At 46.6% G+C, this 15,032-nt stretch overlaps 1 protein-coding gene across 1 annotated transcript; it reads right to left on the bottom strand.

Annotated features, from left to right (window-relative positions):
* Nucleotides 1-9,273: 9,273 nt before the first annotated feature.
* LOC126536820 (cullin-3-like) lies at nt 9,274-11,553 on the bottom strand. Its single transcript, XM_050183822.1, has one exon. It carries the CDS (start codon nt 11,551-11,553, stop codon nt 9,274-9,276), a length of 2,280 nt encoding a protein of 759 aa, XP_050039779.1.
* Between the last annotated feature and the right edge of the window lie 3,479 nt (nt 11,554-15,032).

Genomic DNA, 15,032 nt, shown 5'->3' with positions numbered 1-15,032 from the left:
ATCGGTTTCGCGGGCTTTTCAAAGCAATGACAGAAGGCTCCTTAAGACTCCATATTGCCGCTAAAGCTCGCTGACCTGCAGCGTTCGCCGCAGTTAATGGGCATACATCGGGAGAATTGCTGCCATCAATGCTGCTTGTGCTTTCGCAAGTTAGAGCAGTAGCATTAGTCAGTGCATTCCAGTAACAACGCATGCGCTTTGTATCACCTCTGAAATTTCCGCTTTTCCAAAAACAAAGAAAGAAATGAAGAAGGAAAGAAAGAAAAAGCAAACACAGACAGACAGACAGACAGACAGACAGACAGACAGACAGACAGACAGACAGACAGACAGACAGACAGACAGACAGACAGACAGACAGACAGACAGACAGACAGACAGACAGACCCCGGAAAGTACATAAAGTACCGTAACAATGCTAATTGAACTAATAATTTAATTGTTGTTCAATATAGCATTCTTCCGTACATAAATAACATTATGCCTACGTAGCAATGGCCGAGGAACACGCATTCTATGAATGAATGAGTGACGACTAGATCACTAGGCTGTGAAAGCAAGCGATGCGGCCTGGGCTGTGGAACACAAGGCGGCAGTAATATTGGCCCGGGGTCTATATTACTAAAAAAAAAAAAATAAGAACAAGGAAAGTCTAATCTGGCCTTCCATTCCCTTTACCCTCTATATCAAATAACGTTTTTTGCGCCATGCCATATAGCGGTTTTATTGGCGCCGCTTGCGATTTAGTATTTCGCAAGAGTTTTCCTCTCAAGACACAGTTCGTTTCTTCCTAGCTTGATCTTTATAGGCGGAATAGTCATAAAACGCACTATTAATTTCCAAATAGTGCTCCAAAGCAAGTTAAGGTAACTTTGGAAGTGTTTGATAACGCCCGCTCCAGAAATGTATCGATAAAACGTCGCGATTTTCATCGAGAGTTTTGCAGTGAAGCTTGTACACCACACCTAGCCGCAATGACAGCTTAAGTATTTGCAATATTTAAGTAGAGCTTAAGGACTAGTGCGATGTCATAAAAAAATTGTCGCTGTTACCAAATTTAAGTTGTAACGCCTTCCCGTACTCAAGGCCGGCACAAAAACATTATGTAGAAACCAGCAAGTGCGATTGTTGGAGTGCGCAGTCTTTCGTTTGACTGTTCTGGCTGCCTCTTACGGAGGATGAGTTTATAGTCCTTTGAGTGAAGCAGCTAGTTTCCCATGCTGCGTCACCATTGTCGCGGTTCACTGAGAATGGCAACTTTAAATGCGAGAGGTCGTCCTCTCGCACTCCATTGGCACACCTGAGAATAGGGAACGCAGTCTTCTATTGTAGACGGGCGTGAAATCGAGTTCCAAGCTTGCGAGCATTTCGCACGCGTCCTTCATGGAAAGCCTGTCGACTGGCTTACCTTCGCGTTCTGACTTCACCAAGCCGAGCAGGCTCCTGCGGACGTGGTCCCGTACGTCAGCGTTGCGCGCCACCTCATCTCGGAAGAGCAACACACCCACTTTGTGCACGCTGTCAACGCTGTTGTGAGGCACGTAAATGCGATCCATGCACATCACGATGTCGCCAATCATTGCCATGCTTGTCTGGTGGTCCTTCCAGGCCCGAATCAGGGTCTGCAGGAAGTCCTCCTCAAATTTAGCCAAGACTAGGGCGCGTACTTTGTTGATCAGGTGCTCCGTCATGGCTTCGCGCAGTACGTGGTAAAGGAGCGTCCCTTCGTTTCGCATCACCGTGGCGTATGCGTTTTGGTACAGTTTCTCGAAGCGCAGGCGGGTGCTTCGCTTCTCCTGTATCTCGCTGAAGGCTCTGCGTAGCTCCAGCCAAAGGTTCTGGGTGCGGCAATCTTCCATCTGCTGCGCAGGTTTGGGAGCACGCATGACTTTGGCATTTTTCCTGGTGGAGAGCCAAGCCATGGCGTCCAACTGTCTTCTGGGCTAACTTCTCGCACTAACCTTGTCGTCTTCTTTCTCCTCGACCAGGAAACCGTTGCTGTCGATGACGTTGATTTATTTTATGCTTGCGCAAAAAAAAAAGAAGAAGAAAATGGAAGCTGCGGCAAGCTTGCGTTCAATAAGATAGCTATGTACGAGTACATCTTAAAAAAAAGAATGTGGAAGAATAGCAGCTTGGACCGAATCACTAAGCCGTGACAGAGATAGTGTAGGTATTATTACGAGGAGTAAGGGGGGGGGGGACTCCATGCATCGTAGTGCACGAGCTGTCGCTAACAGTAGAATTTACAAGCGGTGGACTAGTCACTCAATTTATTAATTAAGTACGGCATACGCGTATGTCTTGTCTTGTCTTGTGTCCCAGACAGTGGCGCATACCCACTATGGGGGATTGGCCAAGAAGCAGGCGGTTTTTCGTATGCTGAGAAGTAAAGCCAAACTGGATTTAAATTGTGGAGCGTGAGACTAGAACTGTAATTTAGACGTGTGATGAAAACATTGTGAAGAATTTTGATAAAGTAAGTTAACGTAAATAAACGAAATAATAGAAAATATTGATAATTTTGAAAAGTCAGCCAGGTACTCTTTTTGTATCTCTAATAAAATTGTAAATGGCAAGAAAAGCATCCCTGTGGCTGGATCCCAGTGAGGTCGCACCAAACGAAAGAACGGTTGGTGAGGTTAGCGATAGCCCAAGTTTAGTGAATGAGTGTACTAATAATTTTCTTTGTCTTATAAAGCGGCGGCAGGAGAGAAAATAATGTTCGATAGTTTCAGGTGCACTGCAAAAAGAACATAGAGGGTACATAGCGAGACCAGACCTGTGTAAGTAAAAATTTAGAGGAGGTATACGGCATCTCAATTTTGTAAAAGAAACCTCCAATTGTCTTGAAGGACACCAATTATTATTCCATGGGAAGCCAAGATGGTGGAAATCAGAAGACGGTGTTAGTATGGATGTTGCAGAGTTTTGAGATATAGCGAAATTTCTGTACCTAGCCGCGGTGACATAAGCTGATGTCGGCAAAACAGATATGATTAGGCCGTTGAGGGATGCTCGTGCGAGTGAATCGGGCATTTCATTCAAGTGTAACCCATGATGTCCCGGTACCCAAAGCAAACATACTTTCCGTAAGTACGGAGGTACCATCGAACGAAAGGTTCTTTGAATTCTTGTATCTAAAGATGCAGTCAGTGCTGCACATACAGATAGCGAGTCGGTCACAGTAACAGCTAATGGGGCGTTTTGGGGAAGTTTTCGTAACGCTAATATAATCGCTAATAATTCTGCTTGAAATATAGGTGTGAAATCGGGAAGGCGAAGCGAGTAAGACCATTGTAGAGATTCAGAGAAGATCCCCACTCCCGCCTTCTCATTGCACACAAAAGCGTCAGTGGCTATTACATTTTCAGTGGTTAGCTGGTATAGGTGGTCGTGTAAGATATTCATTAAATCTCGCCTTGGTAACAGTTTAGTATGATTCGGAAATTTGTCCTCGAACTCAATTTTCAGGTCTGTTAAGTCATTATTTGAATGACAAACTTGGCGTATGGACACATCCAATTGTTGTAACTGCGCTTGCACAAATAATATCTGAGGACTGTGGAATCTTGACCACGATACCTGAAAGAACTCAGATGGTTCAGTGATAAAAGCATCTTGCGTACGCCTTTTTGAAAACTCATACATCTTTAAATATGTCTGACCCGTAAGCATGCGGAATCTGCAATCTAGGGTGGGTATATGGCCTTCCTGATATAAAACAGCGTTGGCAACAAATCTAGGAAGACTGAGGCATGACCGTAGAGTTTCTCTTTCTAAAAGTATGAGAGGTTTAATTTTGTAGGCGGGGCCACCGGAAAATATTACGCAGCCAAATTCTAATATGGGCCGAACATACATTTTATAAATAATCAGTAAGGTATCCCTGCGTAGTCCAGAGCGGTGGTGGCTGAGCCGGAGAAGCATAGCTACGGCTCGTTCTGCCTTTGTTTTAATATGTTCAATGTGACTGCGCCTGGTGAGTTGGCCATCGTAAATAACACCAAGGTACCTGACTTCGTCAACTTGAGGAATAATTTCCTGTCGGTATTGCAAAGATATATGCACTTGTGCAGTTAATGGGAAGACTAAGACCGCACTTTTGCTAATATTTAATGACATACTTAATCTCCCTAGCCATGTCTCCAGCATTTCTAAGTAATTTTGCAACGACTGTTGTAGAGAATGTATATTGCTTGCGGAGGAAAAAAATGCGATATCGTCCGCATAAACGTATACATGTACTTCCGGAGACAAAGGAATGGTGCTTAGCAAGATGTTAAATAATATAGGGGAAAGAACGGAACCCTGTGGTACACCTCTTGTCTACTTGTGTTTAGACGTCGAAATACCCTGTTGGTAACAATAAAATTATCTATCCCTTATAAATTCACAGATCCAAGTGGTTATATATTTTGGGAAATTCATAGAGTGAAGCTTATCGAATAGAATGCAATTTTCTACAGAGTCGTATGCTTTTGCTAAATCTAGCGTCACCAAAGCTGCGTACTCTCGTTTGCGGCGAGCGAGTTTAATGCGGCTCTCTAAATCTGCATGAGCGCATCATATAGAGTGGCCCGGACGAAATCCAATCTGACACGGACTGAGAAGGCTATAATCCTGCATAAAATTTGTTATACGGCCGTGAAGAACCCTTTCTATTAATTTGACCACATTTGAGGTAAGAGAAATTGGTCTTATGTTTTCTAAGTGAAGTCCGCATGATTTTTTCTTTAATAGTGGGATCATTTTAGCTACTCTCCACTCTCTTGGAACCCTTGAATTCTTGAGAGAGAAATTTATTATGTTTAGTAGGTCCTGAGGTGCATAATCAAATAAAACTTTTAGCATTCCTGTTGTAATTTCATCTGGACCGGGGGCTGACGCCGGCAAAGAATTAATAATGCCGTCAAGCTCTGTCGCTGTTACTGTTACAAAGTCGTCTACCAAGGGAGGTTTCTTTAATCCTATCAGCAATTGATGTGTGAGACGTCGCGCAAGTCCTTGAGCAATTTTCTCAAGTGATTCTGATAATTCTTTTGTTGATAGAACGACAGATTCGATGTTCACAGGGGCCGGTATAGCTTTGCGAAATCGAAGAAATTGAAACAGGGCTTTCTTATTGCTAGACTTCGAAAGGTATGTGTAGTGCCTGGAATCGTAATCCTCCTTCGCTTTTGAGACTGTTCGTTTAAATGTGGTAGCTACATATGTATAATCAGCCCAATTAACAGGACACTGGTTGTATAAAAGCTTTTTCCATGCAGCTTTTCTACGTCCAAAATCTCGTTCGCACTCAGAATTCCACCAGGGACAATATGATCCATCCTTATAAGATTTCACAGCAAATTTAGCTTTTTTTGATTACTGTTTTAGTATTGAACATAAGCTCATTGCTTTAATATCCATCTCCGTGCCCTGCTGGGCTTGTAAAGCTTATTTTAAAGCATTTTAATATTTTTCGTAGTTAACAAAAGTACGCATATTGTTATTTAAACTAGTTAACGGAGTAAGCAGTTCAAAAATTATAGGAAGGTGATCACTGTTAGTTCCGGAATCTACAATCTTCCAAGAGGTGACAGTCATTCTCGGGGTAGCAAACGTAAGATCTAGAGCAGATCGCGACTGACCACGCACGAAAGTATGTGCTCTCGAATTTAAGCAGGAGAAATGATTCATTAAGACCCAATCCCACAAGCTTTTGCCACAAGAGTCCGTTCGGAAACCCCACGATACATGATGAGAATTAAAATCTCCCACTAGTATGATGTTCCTCTGACTGCGAGCAATAGAGGTATCTAGATAACGGGTATCTTGTACTCCATCGGGGAAGTACGTGTTAACTATAGAAAAAGGTGTGCAACCAGGTAGTATTATATCCAGTGCTAAGATTTCACAGTCTGGGGACATTATCTGGTATGCTATAGTAGCTCTATGGCAGATTTTTGATGAGACAAACAACACTAAACCACCGCCTCGGGATGGGCGATCCAATCGAAAACATCGGAAATTTTTTAGATGAAAAGATTGACCAGCAGCAAGCCAAGTTTCCTGTAAAATAATAATATCTGGAGAGTATGTAGAAATAAGATATAATAAATCTGTTGCGGCCGAAAGTATGGAACGACAGTTCCACTGAATTACTGTAAAAGTTCCTATAGTGAATAAACCCGAGCAGCAGAGACTGCTTGGTCTAAAACGTTCTCTTTTAAGAAGTCCTTCTTAGTCGGAGCCTCTCTAACGTACTTTTTTGCTTTGGAGTTGTTGGGAGAGCTAGATTTTTTCTCTGTCGGTGACCTTGTTTGTTTAAGAGATCGGGGATCCATATCTACATCTTGAGTTTTCACCCCATCTCTGTCGGAGAGACAGATTTGGTCGACTTTCTCAGGAGTTGATGGCTTTGGTGAATTGTTATTTGTGAATGACTGCGCGGTCGATATTTCAATAGGTGGAGTCCGTGGTAGACCCGACACTGGATCCTCAATATTGGGTTTATTAGTTAGATGAAGCCACGGAGTTAGTTGTGAGGACAGCACCTGAGCAAGGGAGTCGGTGAGATTTGTCATGATGCGCTCCATTGCTTTCTCCAATGCCTTTTCTACGGAAGCTGCCACCGCCTCAGAGATTGAGTTCTCCATAGACAATGTTTGACGGGCCGTTATACCAGCACACCCTTAAGATCTGCTCTGAATTTCTCCAATGGCCTCACGACGAGAGCATCGACGTCTGTCAATTATTTCGAGGATTTGCATTTCTTTTGCCCTTGCAGGGCAATTAGGTTCATTTGCGGGGTGGGGACTACAGCAAAGGCAGCAGGACTCATTTCGGGAAGTACAGTCATTTGAATGATGGCCTTCTCCACAAATTCGGCATCGTGTGTTTGACCTGCAGCCTTTTATCGAGTGCCCAAACCGCCAGCACTTTAGGCACTGAAGGACGCGAGGTGATATAGGCTCAACTCGGTGTATAAGTGGCCATGCCTTGATTTCCGATGGGCGGTTCATTCCAGCGAAAGTAGCTATGACTGTTTCAGTGGGCATGCGCTTATTATCAACGACACGGCTGCAACGATATACAGAAATCACGCTTGCCGCTGAAAACATTTCCAAGATTGCTGCCGGACATAGACTTATGTCGACACCGCGGACTAGGCCTTTGGTACATGCAAGGCGATGAGGAATGAAACTGCTCACCGGATTTGTCGCAAAAACACCGCACTTCAGCAAATCTTGAACATAAGCCTGGTCTGACGAGCAGCAAAGCGTGTCCCCTGGGCCAAACTGTCGAACCTCGGTGATTTGTCGAAAATTGGCCGAGGCCATCCAGAGTTCGGCTTGAATTGCTTTGGGATTCTTCATGCGAATCACCCCGCCATCACTCGGAACCAAAGCCACAGGTACGCTGCTCGTCCCACTGCGTAAGAAAAGCTCTACCGGCAAATCAGAGTTAGGAACAGAAGCCGATCAGGAGGAAACCTCCTGGCCTGGTGATGAGAGTGACATTGCGCAGAAATAGGAAATTACTCTGGAAGCTTGTCAGATATTAAACAAAAGATCAAAACCAATTACGTAAAACACACAGATTAAAAGAAAACCGCCAGCTACTTGACCAGAACCAGTGTTCGGGAGCTCAGGCACCAGGCCACGTCTGATGGTTCGAGTGGAACGCAAATCCTTCCAACGTCTATTAAGTTTGGTTTTTGTCTTTTAACCTTCTTCTTCTTCTTCCTTCAAATTTTGGCATGCACCTACCAGGGGGGGGGGGGGTATGAACCTTTTGTGGGCTGTATATTCAACTTCTTTCCCCTCAAAGCAAGATTAATACTGCCTCGTGCACAATTGTGCCATCACGGCGACAACGTAAGGCCATAGAGGAGAAATTTATTTCTAAAGCGGAATACAACTTATTATGGAATAAACTTATGTAGGACTTCATAACGAAATTGCTAGAAAAAATTGGAGTTTGTTCTGGCGCCATGAGAAACACGGGTGGTCCGTCGATTTTCAACGAATTCGGCGCGGATTATTTATGAGAGCACAACGCCACTTCTTTTAGAGTACTTCGTGGTTGAGTCGTATTCTCATGCCAAGCTCACAATATTTTATAGCAGTTACGTGCTTCGCGCTCACAGACTCTCTTAATATACGCAGAATCCGGCACTAGAATTACTAGAATTTGACCTGCTCTCAAATGCAACACATTTCTCTAAAATCATACCCGAGGTTTATCTCAGGAAAGCATTTCCGCGTTTTACATGTGCTTGAATAGACGGCATCAGAGCTGGGCCTGAGCTGAGTCCCTCGCTCGTCTGCCCTCGCAGATCTACCGCACATCTTTTGTAGTCACCCCGGTCTGCGCTCATCACTAGCTGTCAAATGTGGGGCTACACCCATGCCGCTCACGTGACTACCATTATCTGTAGATCTATAGTACGCATCATAGGTTCCTGTTGGACTTCATTAAACACAACAAATAATACATGTACGTATAACATGCATTCTTCACAGGTTTTTATGCCACAGGACAAACGTCTCAACAATAGTAATAAAAAATATCCTTTCAACGTCTTCCTCTTCGCTCATTGAAAGGCTATGAAACCAGCAAAATAACACTGCCAGAAAATTGTGCTGGAGCGCGGATGGGACGAGTGCAAGCGCAGTCTGACTCTTCTCGCTTTGATCTGTTAGGTAATTGAGTATTTGCATCGTCCTGCCTCATTTTTCGATCGACTGAATTTAAATGTCGCAGTAAAATTGATCTTTTGGCGAGTACTCGCTGTTATTTCTTCGTGTGTAATATTCTTTATGCCGGGAGTGCGAGGACGAGATCTAATTTCACCATAAACGAAAGACTCTACTAGGCCGAGTTAACGATGACGATAGCAAGCGCACCGTTACTTAGGCCACGATTCGGAAGAGTATAAACAGCTACGGAATCATGTCCATATGCAGCATGGTCGCCTAAATGTAGAGCAAAATTTGGTACGACAACGCTATCTACTGCGTTAAGCCGTACGAGAAAAGTCGATGGGCAGGTAGGACGACTTCTAGTTATTGGTATACGGCTAACGAAAACAGAATATCATCGAGAAGTGAGTCTCGTTTTCGAAAATACTTCTTTTCTTCAATCAAAATTTTGTTTTCCAGGAAGCGAAGGATTTCCTTGCCAAGACATGATAGAAGGGCTGGAGCCGCACCTTGCTCTCTATTCGTGGTATGAGTAGTTCCTGTTGAGCTGCAGCAAACCAAAGCGCATGCAATTGCCGTTTCTTTATGGCATATAGATGTACACACCTGGGTCCTCGGTAGCCCTCTCAAGATACTCTCTTTCTATAAGGGCATCGACTCTCGTCTTGAACGCAGCGGGACTGGGAGTGTACCTGGATTTAAGCACGTTCGTCACTTCGACGAGAAGGTCGTCGTGCGACAGTGTTCTGCGTGCCTTCATTATCCTCACGATGGCCGCTTCTAGTTCGTACCTTCGCTCTTCATCCACGTTACCCACGTTGCCCGCGTTACCATCGATCTTTGGCGCGGAATTTTTCTGACTCGACGTCGGCTGAATTTTGACCTTCCGCAAACCGGACGTGAAGGCTTCATTGACGGCGAAAACGTGGTCCTTGTCAACTTCCTTCGTGTTGGGCGTCTTGGTAAGCACTGGCATGGAGGCGTCTGCCGCGCTCAGCGAATGCAGGGCGCGAACGAGGTTTGTTTCGGGGATGTCCGTCTCGGAGGCGATGTCCTCGTACGATATCTTGTCGCGGCTGTTGAACAGCATCAGCACGCACATCTGGTACGTCGTCACCTGGATTGTGTAGGTGCGCGGCTGGAGCTTGTCTGACGCTTGCGACGAACACGGCTCGTTGTTGCATGGCCCGTAGAACACGGCGCTCATGTCTGCCCAGCCCAGCTGTGGCTGCAGGGTCAGACGCCGGCCGTCATGCCTTGCCAGGTAGAACCGCCGGAACGTCTCGAAAGCGCTGCGCGGGCCGGGGGGAATGTTGCTTTGCTGCGTGGCGACAGGCAGTGGCCAGAAGCCCGTCGTGAGCACACGCACGTTCAGGTCGACTCCATTCAAGTCCGTTCTGCAAGACGATATTGCTGCCTTGAAATCCAGCATCATGTTGTTGGAGATATTCATGTCCTTGAACATGGCTTCCATCTTGGAGGTGAACATGCAGCCACACTCGTTCGCAAGTTTAGCGACCATACTTCTCTCTGCGTCCATTGAGATGCTTTTGTTGAGCAGCAGCCGCTTGGCGAGATGCTGCTTGTAGTAGCGATCGAAAAGGTCTTTCTCCTGCAAGAACCGAAATATTGCGATAGACTTGTCCAGCGACTGGTCAATCTCCTGCTTTGTCATGCCCTTAATTCCCCTTCGTAACGTGTCGTCTACAAACGCAGAGAGGTGCTCGGGTGTCTTGCGGGTCAGGCTGAGTATGTACTCAAAGTCGGTGGTGATCTTTTGCTTGACCAGTAGCTCATCGTTGAAGGAGTGCTGTAGAAAGTGGTCAAAGCGATCTTTCAGCTCCATTATTTTCTGTACCATGCCCACGGAGTTCACTTCCTCGTTCACGATTGATCTTCCTAGGTCGCGCAGGTACTTGCTGACATAGTCAAGCAATGTCTTGAGACCGTTCGGTACGTACTTTAGGAGGCGAAATATATGGGCCAGGTCCTCCGTCATTCGGTTCCTGAGCATATGCACAACGCCAGAGTCATCCATCTCCAGGATGGCCTTCATATGCTTCCCGATGAGCTCCTCTTTCACGACTAGCACCACGGGAGCCACGGTTGACTCGCACAGGCACTGCCTCGCCCGCTCTGACTCTTCCTTGATATGCTGCTCGACTTTGGCGATGTACTCTAGAGTGTCCATCGTTTCGATATAATGACGGCCCCTTAACGCGTAGAACTGCGCCGACTCTGCCAGGAAAGGCAGCTCGAAATCTTCCTCGTACACGGACCTTGAATCGAGTCCTAGGATTGCGAGCATTTCGCACGCCTCCTTCATGGAAAGCTTGTCGACTTGCTTGCCTTCGCGATCTCTCTTCACCAAGCCAAGCAGGGTTTCGCGAAGGCAGTCCCGTACGTGATCGCTGCGCGCTATCTCATCCCGGAAGAGCAACACGCCCAGTGTGTGCACGTTGTCAACGTTGCTCTGACGAACGTACGGGCCTTCGAGGTACGTCACGATGTCTCTAATCATTGTCATGCTCGTCTGGTGGTCCTTCCAGGCCTGATTTAGTGTCTGCAAGAAGTCCTCCCCAACTTTAGCCAACACGAGGGCGCGTACTTTGTTGGTCAGGTGCTCTGTCACGGCGTCGCGCAGACCGCGGTAGAGGCGCGCCCCTTCGTTCCGCATCACCATGGCATACACGTCCCTGTACAGCATGTCGAAACGCTGTACGGTTTCCTGCTTCTCCTGTATCTCGTCGAAGGCTCTCCGCAGCTCCAGCCAGATGTCCTCGGTGCGGCGACGGTCCACCTGCTGCGCAGGTTGCGGGACACGAACCGACTTGTCACCTTTCTTGCCGGAGAGCCAGGCCATGGCGTCCAGCTGTTCTTGCTGTTGTTATTGCCTCAAAAGAACTCTCGGCCCATTACTCGCGCTAACCTCGTCGTCTTCTTTCTTTCCGGTCAGGGAAGCTTTGCTATCGTTATGCTTGGGTAAATAAAGAAATAACGGAACCTGCCGCTTGCTTGCGTTAAGTCAAGTAAGTCTTCGAAAAACGAATAAAAAGAGTGGCGGGGAGGAGAAGAAGTGAACAAAAAGAAGGGTTTCATCTAATTCATCTAACCCCCGTTTTACTCATTGAAGCGCAAATGTAACCAGAATGCCCATGAATATTGTCGCACACTTTGGGAACTAATATCTATAAATTCCTTCCCAGTGTACACACCTTACGAACCCACTGGCTACAATTCATAAATTGCAATATGTGCCGCAAAGGAATTGATGAAGAACGTAATTACTGATTTTTTGTTAGTCCATTACGTATTTTGATTTCTCCCGCAGCTAATGTCCTGCGCTTTGAATCCTAAATTTTCCACGCTCCAGATGCTTCTGGAAAATGGTGCCAACGTGGAAGGAAGCTCAGCGCCAAATGAAGAGAAGGTCACGGAAACTCCGCTTCAGTTGGCTGTCGCATTCAGTAAGCACACCCTTCCCATTTATGCGTTTTTGATAACGGCCAATGCGGACGCCGCCTGTGAGTCGCACGGAGACCGCTACCAATGTTTGAACGTGCGCTTGTGAGAATGCAAAAGGGAGACGTCTGTTAACGCCCAGAATTGGTATTATTACGATATCATCGAGCGATGCTCATGAGACGATCGGCCGCGAGAACGACGATGAAGTTGGTCGCTGCCCTTAGCGCGAGCGAGGGTCGGCCGGGCTGTCTGGCTCTAGTGTAAATAGCCTGTAAATAGCCTCTTTCGTCTGTTTCTTTTCACACGTAACATTCTGGTGGAGGTTAGCGATCCCCGTCCTCGCGACGGACGGGGATCGGCAAATCGAGCTTGTCACCATGCTTCTCGGTGACGAGCCTGCCTCTGCAACGGTTTCGGCTTGTCTGACTGGTCCAATCATCAGTGTTGCCCCACATCGCCACCCTGATGTGTTCTCTGGCCTGGAGGGACAGGACGTTGACGAATGGATCAAGCTGTATGAACACGCCAGTGCGAATAACAGGTGGGAGCCAACGATTATGCTCGCCAATGTCATCTTTTATCTCGGCGGCACCCCACACGTGTGGCACCAAACGCATGAAGACGAGATCACCAGTTGGGACAGTTGCAAAGAAAAGCTAGGCAATTGTTCGGCGACCCCTTTGGGCGCAAGAAAGGCTTGCTGCGAGAAAGGCTCTTGCGTCTCGTGTTCAGTCATCTACAGAGCCGTACGTTTCATGCATCCTCGACGTCTTGGTTCTATGCCGCCAAGCTGACGATCATATGTCCGAAGCATATAAAGTGGCACATGTGCTAAAAGGCATCGCCGACGACGCTTTCATTTTCCTTGTTTTCGGCAACGTCTCAACTATCAACGCCATCATAAAAGAATGCCGTCGCCTTGCACAACCTAAGATCCGCCGTATCACACACCACATCACGCGGCTACCCAACACTGCTGCTACATCTACATGTGAGGGTCGACCGCGTCAGACCACCACCTGTGACGACGTCACCCGTATTGTTCGCCGCGAACTCGAGGCCGCCTGTTCGCCAGCTTTCTTCGCGACGCCTCCCGATCCGCCAGCCACCACCATTGCAATGATTCAGGCCGTCGTCAGACAAGAATTTGAAGACATGGAGCTGAACTCCGTGTGTTCTACGTCTCAGCCCAGCGTTCCCCAGTTCTCTAGCGGCCCTCCTCGTCCCCGCCAGTCCTTTTCTGTCCAATCCCTATCTATCTATACATATATATATATATATATATATATATATATATATATATATATATAGAGAGAGAGAGAGAGAGAGAGTTCTTTGAGCTGCCTGAACGAAATCGCTTCTTTTGCTAATTCTGCATTCCGCTAGAAACTGAAGAACACACAAAAAAAGGGAAGCGTTGCGAATGCTGCATGACAGCGGATGCGTAGTTTCATTTTACACTCAGCTGTGAGATTTGTCACCGCTGACTATTCGGATGAGCCAGAATGCCTTCAACAGAAATGAAGGTGCGGTTCGGACGCTTCAAATGTGGCCGTGATTCCCGAAACAAAGCGCTTGGTGCCGGTGTTCTGCCCAGTGCGCTAAATGGAGGAAGAAACTTTGGAATACATGCTCCACGTTTGAAATCGCACACGTTTAAGTACCCAGTCGTCTCCTGCGTTGCGTTTTGCACACTCTTCAGTAAATGCATCTCGGTTTTTTTTTGGCTGGATGCATAACGCCCAGACCTTATAACGGTCTCAGCATTTAGCCAGAGAGAGAGAGAGAGAAAAAAAGCTATATATGAGAGGCTGAGAGTTTAACCAGGGCTGAGGCCGGTTGGCTAGCCTGCAACGGGCGAACGGGAGGAAAATATTGAGGGAAGGTGAGAAAGTCAAGCGTGTATGCACACTGTAGTCGCCGAGGTAATGTAATTCTCCGCGTTGTGTCACAAACTGTCTCTGAATCCGACTGCCTTCAGAAATAGCAGCAGTTCTCTTTTGGCCTTTTGCGGCTGATACATGCGAGACCACGGTCACACAATCTTGTTCAACGAGGAAGGACTTCTGCCAAAATGGTTTAGAATTCTGCGAAGGGCAAGTCTTTCCCCTGCAAAGGATGACTGGTAGCGCAGAACGTGTTCCGCAGATTCCTCGCAACCACGAGGATTACAGTCGGTGGTAATGATCAATATAAAGAATATGTATGCTTCGGCAAAAGCAATGCCCCGGCGCAAGTGACAGAGCAGTGCCTCTTCGCTTCGGGAAGAACCAATTAACAGGTGCAGTCGCATAGAAGGGCCGACTAAGTGCAAACGGTGGTGAGTGAAAGCAGGTGAGTGCCACTTATGCAATGTCGTATCATATGCTCATTTGCGTAGGTGCTGGGATGCGTCACTTAATGATGGAGTTGTGGAAACAAAGTTTGTTCCTTTACATGTGTTTTTCCAGCACCTTCGTCAGCGGCATCGTTGCTAGAGATACCTCAATGATCCAGCAGCCACTGAAACAAAATGTTGTATCCTTTCACCATCATGTGGTGGTCCGTCATTTTGTATCTGTTACACGACTAGTTCACAGACGCCGCGGCAAATAGCTCACAATGAGAACGTTGGCCGGCAATTAGCCGGTTGTTGAGTAATGTGATCAGCGTTTCTTCGTAGAACAATAGCTTCCGCAGCCGTCCATGTCGTGACGGGATCAATTCTTTATTTCAAGTTCGTTAATCATGATGTGATAACTATAATGCACTGGTGAACGGGGTCTAAGTGTAATAACCATCAGCGCATATGCGGACTTGGCAAAAACTGGAAACGTGCAAGCAATCGAGAGTTGCTTGCTTCTATTCAAAAGTAGGCAGGCCAACCTTCTTTCGTAA

Source organism: Dermacentor andersoni, chromosome 4, assembly GCF_023375885.2.
Source record: "Dermacentor andersoni chromosome 4, qqDerAnde1_hic_scaffold, whole genome shotgun sequence".
Taxonomy (NCBI): domain Eukaryota; kingdom Metazoa; phylum Arthropoda; class Arachnida; order Ixodida; family Ixodidae; genus Dermacentor; species Dermacentor andersoni.
This window is presented reverse-complemented; position numbering and strand designations above follow the sequence as displayed.